The sequence below is a fragment of the Abramis brama genome (assembly GCF_963993115.1).
Source record: "Abramis brama genome assembly, chromosome: 24".
Lineage (NCBI taxonomy): Eukaryota > Metazoa > Chordata > Actinopteri > Cypriniformes > Leuciscidae > Abramis > Abramis brama.
Window position 1 is genome coordinate 26,912,875 of NC_139986.1, and position 15,816 is coordinate 26,928,690.

The 15,816-nt window shown below is 38.4% G+C and overlaps 1 protein-coding gene across 3 annotated transcripts in view; it reads left to right on the forward strand.

Annotated features, from left to right (window-relative positions):
• The window catches only part of katnip (katanin interacting protein), a 30,800-nt gene that overhangs the window by 8,348 nt on the left and 6,636 nt on the right, over positions 1-15,816 (forward strand). For 2 of the 3 annotated variants that reach the window (XM_084103190.1, XM_084103188.1), the window contains 17 exons: positions 59-278; positions 699-827; positions 1,487-1,656; positions 1,770-1,846; positions 2,593-2,677; positions 5,746-5,955; positions 6,043-6,180; positions 7,763-8,663; positions 9,349-10,071; positions 10,736-10,944; positions 12,232-12,310; positions 12,850-13,027; positions 13,129-13,294; positions 14,058-14,251; positions 14,334-14,398; positions 14,638-14,748; positions 15,436-15,575. In XM_084103190.1, the coding sequence (XP_083959316.1) occupies positions 59-278; positions 699-827; positions 1,487-1,656; positions 1,770-1,846; positions 2,593-2,677; positions 5,746-5,955; positions 6,043-6,180; positions 7,763-8,663; positions 9,349-10,071; positions 10,736-10,944; positions 12,232-12,310; positions 12,850-13,027; positions 13,129-13,294; positions 14,058-14,251; positions 14,334-14,398; positions 14,638-14,748; positions 15,436-15,575 (3,795 nt within the window). The remainder of the gene's footprint in view (positions 1-58; positions 279-698; positions 828-1,486; positions 1,657-1,769; positions 1,847-2,592; positions 2,678-5,745; positions 5,956-6,042; positions 6,181-7,762; positions 8,664-9,348; positions 10,072-10,735; positions 10,945-12,231; positions 12,311-12,849; positions 13,028-13,128; positions 13,295-14,057; positions 14,252-14,333; positions 14,399-14,637; positions 14,749-15,435; positions 15,576-15,816) is intronic. The other variant, XM_084103189.1, reaches the window with a different exon arrangement.

Consider the following 15,816-nt stretch of genomic DNA (forward strand, 5'->3'; position numbering starts at 1 on the left):
TGTCTGTGCTGTTGTTTGTCTGCATACACAATGCTTGACCAGTGTTAGTGTGTTTCAGGCCCTGCGTCACAGTCTGGAGGTGAGCGTCAGGCGCAGCGCTCGAGACTCGGCCGGAGAGGAGTCGGAGGAGGAATGGATAGAAGAACAGATCGAGAGAGAGGAGAGCAGCGAAAGCCTCCCTGACCTCACACTTCCTGTCCAACACACAAGCCAGCCAATCAACAAGCAGCTCGGACATGGTGACCTCATCATGCTGGAATTTGGCCCCTCCTCACAAGGTGATGAACTCTGACAAAGTGTTATTTTTCTTAAACTATGTTTTTTTGTTTGTTTGTATTTTACAGTGAAATAGCGTTATTACAACAGTAATATTTCTTGTTTTGTTTGACAATTAAATTTAATAATCATAATCATAAAACAATTATTAATATTATTTAATTATATTGATATATAAACACAACATTTTGGCCAAATGCAAAGCCATACAAAAAAGCACAGCAAACATGGAGCTATTAATTTTTTTAAATTGCAACACTGCAACGAAAAATGCAATTTGTTTTTTCCCCCCAAATGATTTTGTTCTTGATTCCTGATAGACCGAACAAGTGTCTAACCTCTCTTCAAGTGAACAAACCATTAAAATGAAGTTGCAAATCCAGTGCAAATAGTCCATATTTTCACTGAGTTTTTGTGTGCAGGAGGACAAAAGATGGAACGCTCTCTCTCAGCTAAAAGAAAGGACAACGTGGAGCCGTACATCCCTACCAACCCAGTGACCGTGAGGAGACAGAGCGAGAGAGTGTGTGAAAGTAGACAGGCGATGTCACGTAAGCGCCACTCACACTTACTCATCAGTGTATGCTTGCAAACATTAACAAATTAAAGTGAAATATGGATATACGGCGTGGGCCGCTTTGCAGCAAACAGACTGTAGATGAAGTCAGAGAGATTTAGATTAAATACAATTCATTCAGTGACACAAATTATTAATAAAAATAGTTAAATATAATTTAAATGTACTATTTTATCAAATATGTATGTGTGTTTAGGGTTTATTAAAGAAGGGACGTTAAGACAGCAATACATTTTAGTATTGTAATTTTACAAAAGTATTATTATTTTATTTGTCATAAATATTGAAATATTTTTCTTTAGAGTTAAATATTTCAAAAGTAATATTTCTTATTTTGTTGAATATTTTTTATTTAGCAATTATATTATATTATATTATATTATATTATATTATATTATATTATATTATATTATATTATATTATATTATATTATATTATATTATATTATATTATATTATAGTAATATTGATCTATATCATCACCAAATTGGAAACTTGGAGCTTTTTTTTTTTCTAATATTTTTTTTCCCCCATATTGGTCCCCCTTTATTAAAGTATTGCAAGATTAGTTTAATAGCATGTTGATGCTTAACTACTGTAATCAACACACAGAATATGATTTGTTGTCCTGTAGGGTCGTGCAGTCGTGTCGAGCGCCCCCTGTCTGCGGCTCGTAAGGTGCAGGAGCAGAGAGATTCAGACGAGACGGCTTTCGGTGTGTTTCAGGCCCTGCAGAGAGAAAACACACCGCTGCAAACACACCGGCAGAGAGGACCGGACAGGAGGACGGCCCAACACACACCGGTGCAGCTTCACTCACAGCACAACTCTACAATGCCTTGTCATATTCATATGTTAATGATAGATCATATAGCCTAATTAAGATAGTGTAAAATGCCTGTCTGCATATTTTTAAGGAGGAGGAGGAAGATGATGATGATGATCAGTATCGGGTTAACAGAGCTATGCGGAGAATCGCTCTCATGGAACCCAGGTATACATGATTCCTCAAGCATGCATAACAGACATCGGTATTGTGAAACTAGATTTTAGTTAGCTAAGTTACTTGAAGTAATAAAAAGCTGCTATATTACTAATTTAAAACTATTTATGGGGGCAATATCTGTTGGCGTAATTAAAAAAAGCCAGAGCTTTATTTTTCTGGCATCTCAATATGTGTGACTGACAGCATTAAATATAAATATAAATATAAATATACTACCATTCAAAAGTTTGAGTTGGTAAGATTTTTAATGTTTTGAAAGAAGCCTCTTCTGTTCACCAAAGCTGCATTTATTTGTTCAAAAATGCAGTAAAAACAGTAATAAAGTGAAATATTATTACGATATAAAATAGCTGTTTTCTATGTGAATATATAGTGAAGTGTAATTTATTCCTGTGATCAAAGCTGCATTTTCAGCATCATTACTCCAGTCTTCAGTGTCACATGATCCTTCAGAAATCATTCTGATATGATGATTTGATGCTCAAGAAACAAGTACAGCTTTTATTTGAAATGGAAATCTTTTGTAACATAATAAATGTCTTTACTGACACTTTTGATCAATTTTATATAAAAAAAAAAACAAATCTTACTGACCCCAAACATTTGAACAGTTGTGTAAATGAACAATAAATACAACAAAAAAACTGTAATACACCATTATTTATTTAAGAACAGCAGAATGCAACTAAATGGTTCTATATTTTTTTACTTTGCACCCTCTATCTGTCTCTCAGGCAGCAGAAGTGTTTGTTAAAGGCTCTAGAGAGGATCGATGCTGATGATCAGGCTGATCTCACTGACAGCAGCTTCACTCTTCCTGTGAGTATATCTCATATCTCATTTAATATCTCATTTAATCTGATTTGGACCATGGTAACTGTTCTACCTGCTCTAACCAGCTTGACCAAGGTGGACCAACTGGTAGGGCTGGGCGATATAGCTAAAGATGTTCATATATATATATATATATATATATATATATATATATATATATATATATATATATATATATATATATATATTAGTATATATAGTATATATAGTATATACAGTGAGGAAAATAAGTATTTGAACACCCTGCTATTTTGCAAGTTCTCCCACTTAGAAATCATGGAGGGGTCTGAAATTGTCATCGTAGGTGCATGTCCACTGTGAGAGACATAATCAAAAAAAAAAAAAATCCAGAAATCACAATATATGATTTTTTTAACTATTTATTTGTATGATACAGCTGCAAATAAGTATTTGAACACCTGAGAAAATCAATGTTAATATTTGGTACAGTAGCCTTTGTTTGCAATTACAGAGGTCAAACGTTTCCTGTAGTTTTTCACCAGGTTTGCACACACTGCAGGAGGGATTTTGGCCCACTCCTCCACACAGATCTTCTCTAGATCAGTCAGGTTTCTGGGCTGTCGCTGAGAAACACGGAGTTTGAGCTCCCTCCAAAGATTCTCTATTGGGTTTAGGTCTGGAGACTGGCTAGGCCACGCCAGAACCTTGATATGCTTCTTACAGAGCCACTCCTTGGTTGTCCTGGCTGTGTGCTTCGGGTCATTGTCATGTTGGAAGACCCAGCCTCGACCCATCTTCAATGCTCTAACTGAGGGAAGGAGGTTGTTCCCCAAAATCTCGCAATACATGGCCCCGGTCATCCTCTCCTTAATACAGTGCAGTCGCCCTGTCCCATGTGCAGAAAAACACCCCCAAAGCATGATGCTACCACCCCCATGCTTCACAGTAGGGATGGTGTTCTTGGGATGGTACTCATCATTCTTCTTCCTCCAAACACGTTTAGTGGAATTATGACCAAAAAGTTCTATTTTGGTCTCATCTGACCACATGACTTTCTCCCATGACTCCTCTGGATCATCCAAATGGTCATTGGCAAACTTAAGACGGGCCTTGACATGTGCTGGTTTAAGCAGGGGAACCTTCCGTGCCATGCATGATTTCAAACCATGACGTCTTAGTGTATTACCAACAGTAACCTTGGAAACGGTGGTCCCAGCTCTTTTCAGGTCATTGACCAGCTCCTCCCGTGTAGTTCTGGGCTGATTTCTCACCTTTCTTAGGATCATTGAGACCCCACGAGGTGAGATCTTGCATGGAGCCCCAGTCCGAGGGAGATTGACAGTCATGTTTAGCTTCTTCCATTTTCTAATGATTGCTCCAACAGTGGACCTTTTTTCACCAAGCTGCTTGGCAATTTCCCCGTAGCCCTTTCCAGCCTTGTGGAGGTGTACAATTTTGTCTCTAGTGTCTTTGGACAGCTCTTTGGTCTTGGCCATGTTAGAAGTTGGATTCTTACTGATTGTATGGGGTGGACAGGTGTCTTTATGCAGCTAACGACCTCAAACAGGTGCATCTAATTTAGGATAATAAATGGAGTGGAGGTGGACATTTTAAAGGCAGACTAACAGGTCTTTGAGGGTCAGAATTCTAGCTGATAGACAGGTGTTCAAATACTTATTTGCAGCTGTATCATACAAATAAATAGTTAAAAAATCATATATTGTGATTTCTGGATTTTTTTTTTTAGATTATGTCTCTCACAGTGGACATGCACCTACGATGACAATTTCAGACCCCTCCATGATTTCCAAGTGGGAGAACTTGCAAAATAGCAGGGTGTTCAAATACTTATTTTCCTCACTGTATATATATATATTAACGCATGCGATTAATTCAAAATCCTTAACGCATTAAAATTATTTAACGCAAATAAATTACTGAAGCTCGTGAAATTGAGGTCATTAATGTAATTTGCGTCACGCAGTTACATGATCTTAAAAGTCCAGGCTTATTACATCAGAGATGGCAGAGTTGCGGCCAGTTTTCAGTGAGTTATTCATTCCAGTGTGTGTTTCGCTTTAAAACACGAGCTCTGTCATATTCTGTGATTGTTTCTGAAGAGCACGAGCCCTCACGCATCACGCTGTGTGAAATAGAGACTGAGCCAAACGTCAAAACACATGATACGCAAACTCCGATTATTGGCTGGATAAAGCAAACCAGCGTCGCGATAGTAAAATTTTGATGGATGCGGATTGTAATCAAGGCTAAGACGATTGCGCTGATGTACAGGAGTCGTACAGTAGCAAGCGTGAGTCTGTGTATGTGAACTGAGTGTTTCATGTAAACCAGCTCTTTGTTGTTGCACTGTACACTGAATTCTGAAAAGTTTTGTTCTGTAATGTTATTTTTTTTCATTGGTGCTTTGGTGTGCATACATTTATGAATTATGGACTCCTTATATTATTTGGTTATTTGGTGTCCTTTTGGAGTCTCCAAGTGTCCTTTTTTTTAGAATAATCCTTAAATCTGATGGTTTACTTCGCTGGATATAGCAAATGATGACAAAATAAACGTAATAAACCAGATATATGTTTAATTTCACAATAAGTATGCGATTAATTGCACAATAGGTTGTGATTAATCACGATTAAAAAATTGTATCTGTTGACATCCCTAATATACAGTGTATAGATAGATAGATAGATAGATAGATAGATAGATGGATATCGACCAGCCCTAATTATATAATTAATTTTAGATAAATATAAATATATATATTTTTATTTAATTTGCTCTCAAAAAATTTAAAAAGTTATTGATCTGGATAAAGAAATTACATGCAAATTGTTTACTGCAAAATCAACAATTGTTCAAAAAAAACTGCTTACTGCTTTTTACTGAACGAACACACAATTAGCTTAAAGATACCAATATAAAAACATGAAACACAAAAAATATGAAAATTATACAAAAAGTGCAATCTTCCTGTTATAGTGAAAGCATTCACAAGCGTGTATGAAACTCCAGCTTTTTAAGTGGTATTGAGTTTTACGTTGCGTTTCATCATGCCCTCTTTGTTTCCATGACAGCAGAAGGACGTATCTCTGCAGGTGACGCCCACTCTTTATGTAACCATGGAGATCTTGTCAAACTGGGGTCACCCGGGCCAGGTCGGGCTCACAGAAGTTCAGTTCTTCTGTCCTCAAAGCCAAAAACTCTACGTGTCTCCACATGACCTGGACATTCGAAACACGGACCAGCCCGGGAATCTTGCTGCCCTCGTCAACGGGAAAACTAAAGTAAGTATTTGTGTACTTTACTACTGTAGCCCACTAATTCATAATAATTGATGCATTCAAATTAGCATGTGGTCTGTTTCTGTTTAGACCACAAAAGTGCGTCACATGTGGACGTGTGCGTTCCACCCGCCGGTCCAGCTGTACTTTATCATCAGGAATGTGGAAAGATCCCCAGGCTTCAACATCTCTCGGATCAAAATTTGGAATTATAACCACAGCATTAATGTGAGTACAGCCGAAAGCACAAACACCCAGAACAGGACGATACAACACTGTGTTTATTAAAAGCAAGAGCAACTCCTTCAAGCCAAACGATCAATTCAGTCTTTGCCATCAAGAACGTTTGCTGACATTCTGCATTAGAAAACACACTCTCTGTTCATTTGAATACCATCTGAAGTCTGAACCCAGGTGCGCTACAAACAAGCAGAGTAAAAAGATGGGTCTTGGTTTGCTTCCAAACGGACTAAAGACATGTAAACGAACGAAAAACGGGACATGATGTCACAAGATGCAACCCTTAAAAGGACACAATGCTCAAGCAAACCTGTTTGTTCTTGTAACAGCCGCGATGTTTCCCATCAGAGTTCGGCGTCAGAACCGCGTCTCCTCACAGCAGATCTGTGTTTGTGTGTGTGACGGAGGGATTCCTGACGCTGTTTTGACTCCTTTACACATTTCATAAGCTCTTCATGAGTTCTCCGCTGGTCAAAACACCATCATAGGCAGCGCACACACACACACAGCGAGTGCTTAGTGTGAAAGAATGTCCTCACAAAGATAGGTGTACAAGAATGTGTGTGTGTCTGTATCTGTGTGTGTGTGTGTGTGTGTGTGTGTGTGTGTGTGTGTGTGTGTGTGTGCATGTGCGCGTGTCTGTGTGTGTGTGTGTGTATGTAGAACAGTTGGAGATTAGCTGTAGGGATTAGCTGAGTTTATCTCCCCCACCCCAGCGCTCCGTCAGTCTGAGCACTGCACTCGTCTACGGCATAGAAGCTTCAGCGTCTCTTTACAAGTTCACTGATGAACATATCCAGAGAGATTCAACGGTAGGGTGTGAATGATGTCAGTGTGTGAGAGAATGTATAAGTGTGATAGTCTTATTCCTGATCCTGGATCTGTTTTATGTCATTCCTAGTCTACAGTATTTAGTGTTCGCTAAGTCAAGCATCACTAAGTCATTACGAACACTTATAGTTACCCATCTATCTACCTATCTATCTACCTATCTATCTATCTATCTATCTATCTATCTATCTATCTATCTATCTATCTATCTATCTATCTATCTATCTATCTATCTATCTATCTATCGTAAAAGTTTGCTGTAACGAAGAAATTAAGACAGAAATATATAAATATTGTACAGTAAAATGTACAACTCAAAGTAATAATAAAGGAATAATAATAATAATAAAGGAGTGTAATTCAACCAATATATTTTATTTTAAACAGTATACAATTTCTGTTGTACCTGTGCAGCACCTTACTTTTTTTATTTTTATGTTTTGTGGTAAATTGTTATATTTTCACTTAATTACATCTTCCAAGATTGATTAAACTGTTCACGTTTTATGACTTAACGCAGATTTCCTGTGGCCCTGAATTAAAAGCTAGCTTTTCTGTGGAAAAGCCTTTCTAGCTTTTTTACATTTACATTAATTACTGAGGTCTAACAAACATGTGGGATGCATTTTCTTCCCCAGTAATGGTGTGAATATCATGATAATTATAGATAAATTAAATGCACATTGGTAACACTCACATTTAGTGATCCATTTGAATATGCATGTGTTTGTTCTGACAGGATCTGGACGTGGGCGCTCGGCACGTTCGCTTGTATGTGAACAGCACTCTGGTCTTCGAGGGTGAGTTGGAGAAGGGTTGTGGAAACCAGGTCTTCGACTACAACAACTCCATTGAACTCCAGGAACCACATCTCCCAGAGTGCACCTCTCCAAGCCCGGTCTCTTCAGGACACAGTCTGCAAGACTGCAGCCCACATGACCATGAGCCTCAGGAGTCGAATGCGGATTTCTCAATAGTAGAAACAAACCAGGACGAATCAGAGAGTGACAGTAACCTGGTTAACCCTGGCAGGAGTGTGGCGGCAATGCAAAGAGACTCTCTAGAAAGAGACTCGCCCCCTTTGGATCTCTCTTTACCCTCGGAACGCAAGGAAGGGTTTCCACATGTGGAGGCGATGGAGACGGTGACCACGCAACCGTCCTCCAGTCGGATCCCACTTTGGCTCCGGCCTGTGAATCGGAGCGCACCGGATGAAGCCGAAGGGTCTCGGGAGCGAGAGCGACCTCAGTGGCTCCAACAGCAGAATACATCCCAACACAAATCCAAACACTCAGTGCTCCCTGAGATCTCATGCAACCCCGTACGTGCCTGCAAAGAGGCCTCGAGCTACAAGGGGGCGCAGAGGAAAGCGTCCCGTGAACTCAGTTCTGATTCCTTGGATTTGGACCCCGATTTGGGGTTGAATTATAGGCTAGAGGCCAAACATGAGAGAGACCCGAGCATGCAGACAGAACAAGAATCGCACTTAGAGCAACAGTTGAGTGATCGGTTGGACCAGGATTTGGACCTGTGGGATGAGCGCTTTGAGAGGACGGAGCGACCCGTCAGTGGCAGGAGAGGTTCAGCACGGTCTCTACACAAAACACAACCCAACCTCAGCAGCGACTTCACCGCAACAGGTGCATTTCTCAAAGTACACCAAAGCTACATCTGTATGTGCATACTAGCTGTCTAGAGTAGTATGCATGATTAAGGTCAGTGCTGCGCAAATCATGTGTTTGCAAAACGATTTAATGGGGCATAAATTAAAAGATAACTATTCTGTGGCGTTTATGTAACGTTTACATTAATTATTGAGCTCTAACAAGCATGTAATGGTATGAAAAAAACATTGTGAGAACTATCTATCGACTAATGATTTGGGAAAAACATTTATATCATATTTTTTGCCATATTGCCCTAGTTAGTTCTCTTTTGATTCTTTTGCTGTCGAATAATGTCGAGGAATGTGAGTTCGAAGCTTCTACAATTGTATGAACCTACATTTTTAATCTGTAAATGAAAATTTGACTATTTACTTGCATAATCTCCTGTTTTTATAGTGCACTTTATTCCAAGTCTTTGTAATGTGTTTGTAAATCCCACCTTTTATATATTTTTTGTTGTTGAAAATCACGATTCACTCGGAAGTATGTCAAAAATTATAGTAAAATGAGTTTTCATCAGTGCTTACTAGAAATGTGCAAATTGGGATGCAGCCAATCATATCTTCCCCATGGATTTATGCACCTTTTTAAGGCTAATGATTAGTCTTTCTGTAAATGTATGGCTATTTTATTCATCTGTTTGTTCTTGTTGCCGTAGAGGAAAGCAGCCCATCATCCGGCCACAACAGAAGACTCAAGCCTCATTGGTGTGAACCGGATGACCCGTTAATGGAATCATGGGACTCGTTAACAAAATTTAACCAGTGTCAGCGAGGGCGAATCTCCAACATGGGACTGGAGGGCGATATTTTTGACGAGTTTGTTCAGCGTCAGTCCCGCTCAACACCCGTCTCCACCCGACGCCCCTCCGCTTCAGCGCTGCCTGGTTTTGACGACCCTGAAGATGACCCTCGCGACCCTGATGAGGACTTCGAGATCCCGGTTCTCCCGCAAGGTCGCCACCTCGTCGTTAACATCATGTCCACGTGGGGCGACCGTCACTATGTCGGACTCAATGGTATTGAGATCTTCTCCTCCACCGGTGAGCCGGTCAAACCAGTCCACATCACTGCCGACCCGCCTGATATCAATATCTTGCCGGCCTACGGGAAAGACCCACGGGTCGTTACCAACCTGATAGACGGCGTACACCTGACACAGGACGACATGCACCTCTGGCTGGCTCCGTTCACCCCGGGCCGCAGGCACGTGATCTCCGTGGATCTGGGTGTTAGATGTTGCCTGGCAATGATCCGTGTTTGGAATTACAACAAGTCCAGGATACACTCGTTCAGAGGAGCAAGAGAAATGGAAATGAGTCTTGATGGACGTTGCATCTTCCGAGGGGAGATCGCCAAAGCTTCTGGAACGCTCTCAGGAGGTATGGACAAAAAGATAATCGAAAGCAAAATGCTTGCTAATTAATTGCATTTCTGTAGCTCAAACAGTAGATTTGGCACTGGGAACACCAAGGCCATGGGTTTGAATCCCAGGGAATGCATGAACTGATAAAATGAATACCTTGAATGCAGTGTAAATTGCTTTAGATAAAAGCATCTGCCAAATGCATTGATGTTAGGTGTGTAATAATATATCATTTCACAATATATCACAATACAAAAATGCGACTGTGTATAGTTCAACCAATGTTTAGATTTATCATCAAATATGGTAAACCCAGGAGGTCAGACATTTGATCTTCCATGTTTACTAAAGTCCCCCTGTGGTGAAAATCAAGTTTTATATATCTATGTGGTGTTTTTAATATGCTTTAGGACAAACTCTCAAACATTTAATTTTGATGATCAAAGATGAGTTTTAAGGGATACAACTATTGACTGCAGAGGGGCTTTAATATTATTTATAAATTAAAAATAAAATACATATTTAATAAAATGCTACCCAGAAGGATATATATATATATATATATATAAATAACTCTATTTTGGCTGTGTTTAAATCATTGTGAGAGTATCGACATGAGTTTATTGTTGCACCCCTAATAAACGTAAACATGAACTTCATCATGGTTTTGTTTTCTTCAGCACTGGATCAGTTCGGTGATACTATCTTGTTCACCACGGATGATGACATCCTGGAGGCCATGGCCCAGTTTGATGACACGTTTGGGGGTGAGCTGGAGATGGATGGGCTGAGCGTGGAGGAAGAGGAACTGCAGCGCCCGCGTACGGCTGACGGGGAAGGAGAGGAGAGACCCTTCACACAGGCCGGCTTCAGGAGCGAGGAGACGCCGGTGGGTGTCGGGGGGACGCTGCTTTCGAAGCGCTCGTTTCTTAGATACTTTTGGCTCCGTGTAAATGTACTATGTAACATTTACACCACAGTTCAAAAGTTTGGAGTTTTTTTTTTAAAGAGATTAATGCTTTTAGCAAGGATGCATTACATTGATCAAAAGTGACAGTAAAGGCATTTATAATGTTACAAAAGCTTTCTATTTCAAATAAATGCTGTTTTTTTATTAAACATTATATTCATCAAAGAATCTTGAAAAAAAACTATCCGTTTCCACAAAAATATGAAGCAAAAGAACTGTTTTCAACATTGATAATCAGAAATGTTTCTTGAGCATCAAATCATCAGATTAGAATGATTTCTGAAGGATCATGTGACACTGAAGACTGGAGTAATGATACTGAAAATGCAGCTTTAATCACAGGAATAAATTACATTTCAAAATATATTCACATAGAAAACACTTATTTGAAATAGTAATAATGTTTACTGTATTTTTGATCAAATAAATGCAGCCATTGTGAGCAGAAGAGACTTTAAAGAGAACATTAAAAATCTTACCAACCCCAAACATTTTCACAATGGAGTATGTAGAAACATTTATTGAGACCAAACTGTAAAAATGGCTCGTTTATAAAATGATATGACAATTTAATCACAACCCAAATTTACATATCTACACTTGCTCGGAAAATCTTTACACTATAATACTAACTCTTTACACTATAATTTTTTTTATTTGATTTTAATCAGTAATAATTTTACATCCTAAGACGTTAGCGTGCAGTGTCAAAAAGATCAAATCAAATCAAATCAAGTATATTTGTATAGCGCTTTTCACAATACAGATTGTATCAAAGCAGCTTCACAGTATTAAATTAAAATAAAATAATACAACAAGGTTTGTTTCTAGTGGAATTTATTGATTGATAGAATAAAATTAAATATCCCCAAAATAAAAAGATCTTTTATAAGTGTGCCTTCAAGCTGCAATAATTTTTCCAGAACATCTGTGAAAAATCCATCAAAATCACAATGAAGCAAAATTGAGGTTATTTACAAATAGAAGTTTGAAAGAAACAGGAGCAAAAACTACCTTATCCTAAGTGCCAGAGAAAGGAATGGCTTTGGACATGAAGATGCAATTGTTTGAGTTGCATGAAACCAAATACATGGCATTATGAATGGAGGAAATAAAAAGTAGTATGCAAATAAAATAAATACTATTATAAATGCTGGATAAATATATAAATAGCACCTTTTAAATTTAAATAGTGTTTTTCTTCAGATGGATCTGGACTGCATCCCCGCAGCTGAACCGTGTGCTGACGCTGCAGAGGAGACTACTGGACTTTACACTGGCAGCAGTGAGTATCAGTCACAGTACAAAAGCACAAATCCCACACACAACACCTGAGAGAAAAGCTTTATTCAGATAAAAGTGCTTAGTGCAAAGACAAAACATTTTGAATATCAAATCATCATCAGTGTCTACATGTAGATCACGCACCTGATCCTTTACCGCACTATTAAAAAACACGTTTACCATTATTCTTCTAATGCATGTATATTGAAGTCAATCAAAAAAACATATATATATACACAAAATATATTGAATGTATTGGAAAAACCATTAAATATAAATCATAATCCTCAAAATTATTAAATGTATTCATACACTAATTTAAAGAAAAAATGCTATATCCATATATATATATACTTGAAAGTACATATAGAAACATTAAAAGTCCCCTCACACTTATAAAAGTACAACTAATCTGTAATTATCATAAACATTATTACAAGTAACATGATTAGAAGAATTAACATTCAAAAGCTCTCAAGACTATACTTAAGAAATCATAAAAAGTTTTATGTTATTGAGTTAACTCTGATGTGTTTGTAGTTCTGCAGGTGAACCTGATGTCGTCGTGGGGTGATCCTCACTATGTGGGATTGACAGGGTTAGAGGTCGTTGGTAAGGGCGGTGAGAGTATCTCTCTTGATGTCTCTATGGTAACAGCGTCGCCCTGTGACCTCAATGACCTCCCAGAGTACAGCAATGACCTTCGAACTCTGGACAAGTCAGTGAATCCGGCCTTTCTCTCGCAGATACGTTCTGTATATCACAATTAAAATGTAAAGTATTTGTGGCTGATTAAATCCTGTCTTCTTTCTCTCTCAGGTTGTTTGATGGGATGAATATCACGTCAGATGATAAACACATGTGGCTGATTCCCTTCACACCCGGCTCTGATCACACACTCACCGTGAGGTTCGATCAGCCGCAGACGATCACCGGATTCAGGATATGGAACTACAACAAATCGCCTGAAGACTCTTATAGAGGGGTGAGAATTAAATCTGGGCTTTGTTATTCAACCAAGTTTGGTACAAAAATTTTGGTTTGCAATTCAAGATTTTTTTGTCAGCTGTGTGATCAAGTGTTTGTAAAGTATCCCTATTATGCTATTTTAAAGGTTCCTGATTTTGTTTTGGAGTCTCCTACAATAGGTTTACATGGTTCAAAGGTCAAAAAACACTAATTTTCTCATAATATCTATTGCAGCATCAGCTCTTTTCTTACAGTGTCTGAAACGGTTCAATAAACGATTAATTCTCTCTAAACCCCTCCTTTCCGAGAGCTGCTCTGCTCTGATTGGTCAGATGACCCAGTCTGTTGTGATTGGTCGACTGCTTAAAGAGTGTGTCAGAAATGAAACATCCATTATCATATCTGAAGTTCAGCTCTTCCTCAGCACTTGATACACATTAATACGAACCGTAACGATGGTGTCGGTTTTACTGCATCAATTTGAGTCCTAAATCTTTGGAAGTGCATCAAAGTGGATTTGCTTTTGTACCCAGAAAACAGCGTCTTCTTAACATTTGTTACAAATGTATTGTTGGTTTGAGCAGGAAGTAAGACTGGAATCACTGACGACTCCTTTCATGAAGTTCAGAATTGGTTCATTTTTTTTTGAGAGACAATAATCCATTTATTCTGCACTGTGATCTTTGAAACTTTGCAGACCTTCACAAACAGCTATATTACACTACATAAGCACACACTACTTTAAGCACTCACATCATGTGCTTTTGTGTGTCCTCCAGGTGAAGGTTGTGCACGTGTTCCTGGACGGAGTGTGTATTTCTCCTCTCGAGGGGTTTCTCATTCGCAAAGGTCCGGGGAATTGCCACTTCGACTTCGCACAGGAGGTTCTGTTCATAGACTACCTTCAGTCCAACATGGGCACTGCCGCCCTCACTGCCACCAGCAAAAACACAGATGACACGCATGCTCACTGGTACAGCAAGCTTCGGATATTATTACACACATTTTTGCTTCAAAAATGTTAGATAATAAGACAAGACAATGTGTGCTTTCAGGGGTGGGACCCGGAGAGATGAGTTGGCCAGTATGGATTATGAAGCTCCATTGAGGCCGTGTGGATGTATCCTCCTCACTTTTGCTCACTTTATGGTTTATTAAAAATATCAGTTCCTCACATTACATCTGTCCTGATGGCACAGCCTTTAAAAAGAAGTGTTACAAGCAAAGTTAACACTATTAGTCATAAATGTATTATTTGTCATTACAAAAGTTTTTTTTCCATTTTTCCATTGATCCATGCATTTGGATCGTTTCTGTATGTGTATGTGATGAGTTTTTCCTTGACCGAATGTGTGTTAGTTATCTTCCAGTTGCAGTTGTTGACAACGTGGGGCGACCCGTACTATATCGGCCTTAATGGACTGGAGTTCTATGACCAGAATAATCAGAAGATACCGCTCAGTGACAACAGTATCCTTATGAGCATGTACACATGCATACAGTGGCCACACACACACACACACACACACACACACACATGTTGGTCTACCTATCATTACGAGGACATTCTAAAGGCGTAATGGTTTTTATACTGTACAAACTGTATATTCTATCCCCCTACACTAAATCTACCAATCACAGAAAACTTTCTGCATTTTTAAATTTTTAATAAAACGTTGTTTAGTATGTTTTTTAAGCCATTTTAATTATGAGGACTCAGGAAATGTCCTCGTAAACCACATTTACGTTGTAATATCAGTCTAAGATCCATGTCATTATACAAATTTGTGTCCTCATAAATCATATAAATTGCACACACATACACACTTCTCTTTTGTAGAGCTGCTTTATTATAGAATGAGTTAGTTTCATAACTGATGAACATTGAACTGAATTGAATCCACACTTAATATGAGCTGTTATGACACTGTTATCTTCTGTAGAGCTGCTTTACTGCTGACATTGAATTTATTTCATATTTCATATCACATTGTTTCATTGATGAATTTTGCAACATTGACAGTTATTGTCTGTTTTAGCTGCTTTGAAACATTCTGTATTGTATAAAGTGTTATATAAATGTAACTTGACACTACTCAGGATTTAGACACTTAACAGCTTAAATAAAGTAATTTTCTTGAACAGTTTGTTACGCAGACATCTCTGCGTTCCCTGACAGCGTGAATGTGTTAGAGAACGTGTGTGGTGACGTCCGCACACCTGATAAACTGATAGATGGGATCAATAACACACATGATGGGCGACACATGTGGCTCGCGCCAGTGCTGCCTGGACTGGTGAGGACAAACTGTGTGTGAATATGAGATCATACACTAAATCTATATACAACTCAAGGGTTCTTGACTCAATATAAAGAACACTTAATGCCAAAAGGTTCTATATGAGCAAAAATGTCTTACATGATTGCATAATACTTTAATGTTTAACAGGATATTACATTTTTTTCCAGTGATAAAGTATGTTTACAAGTTGTTCAATTCATGAAATTTAATCAAAATAAATAAATGCATAAAACAA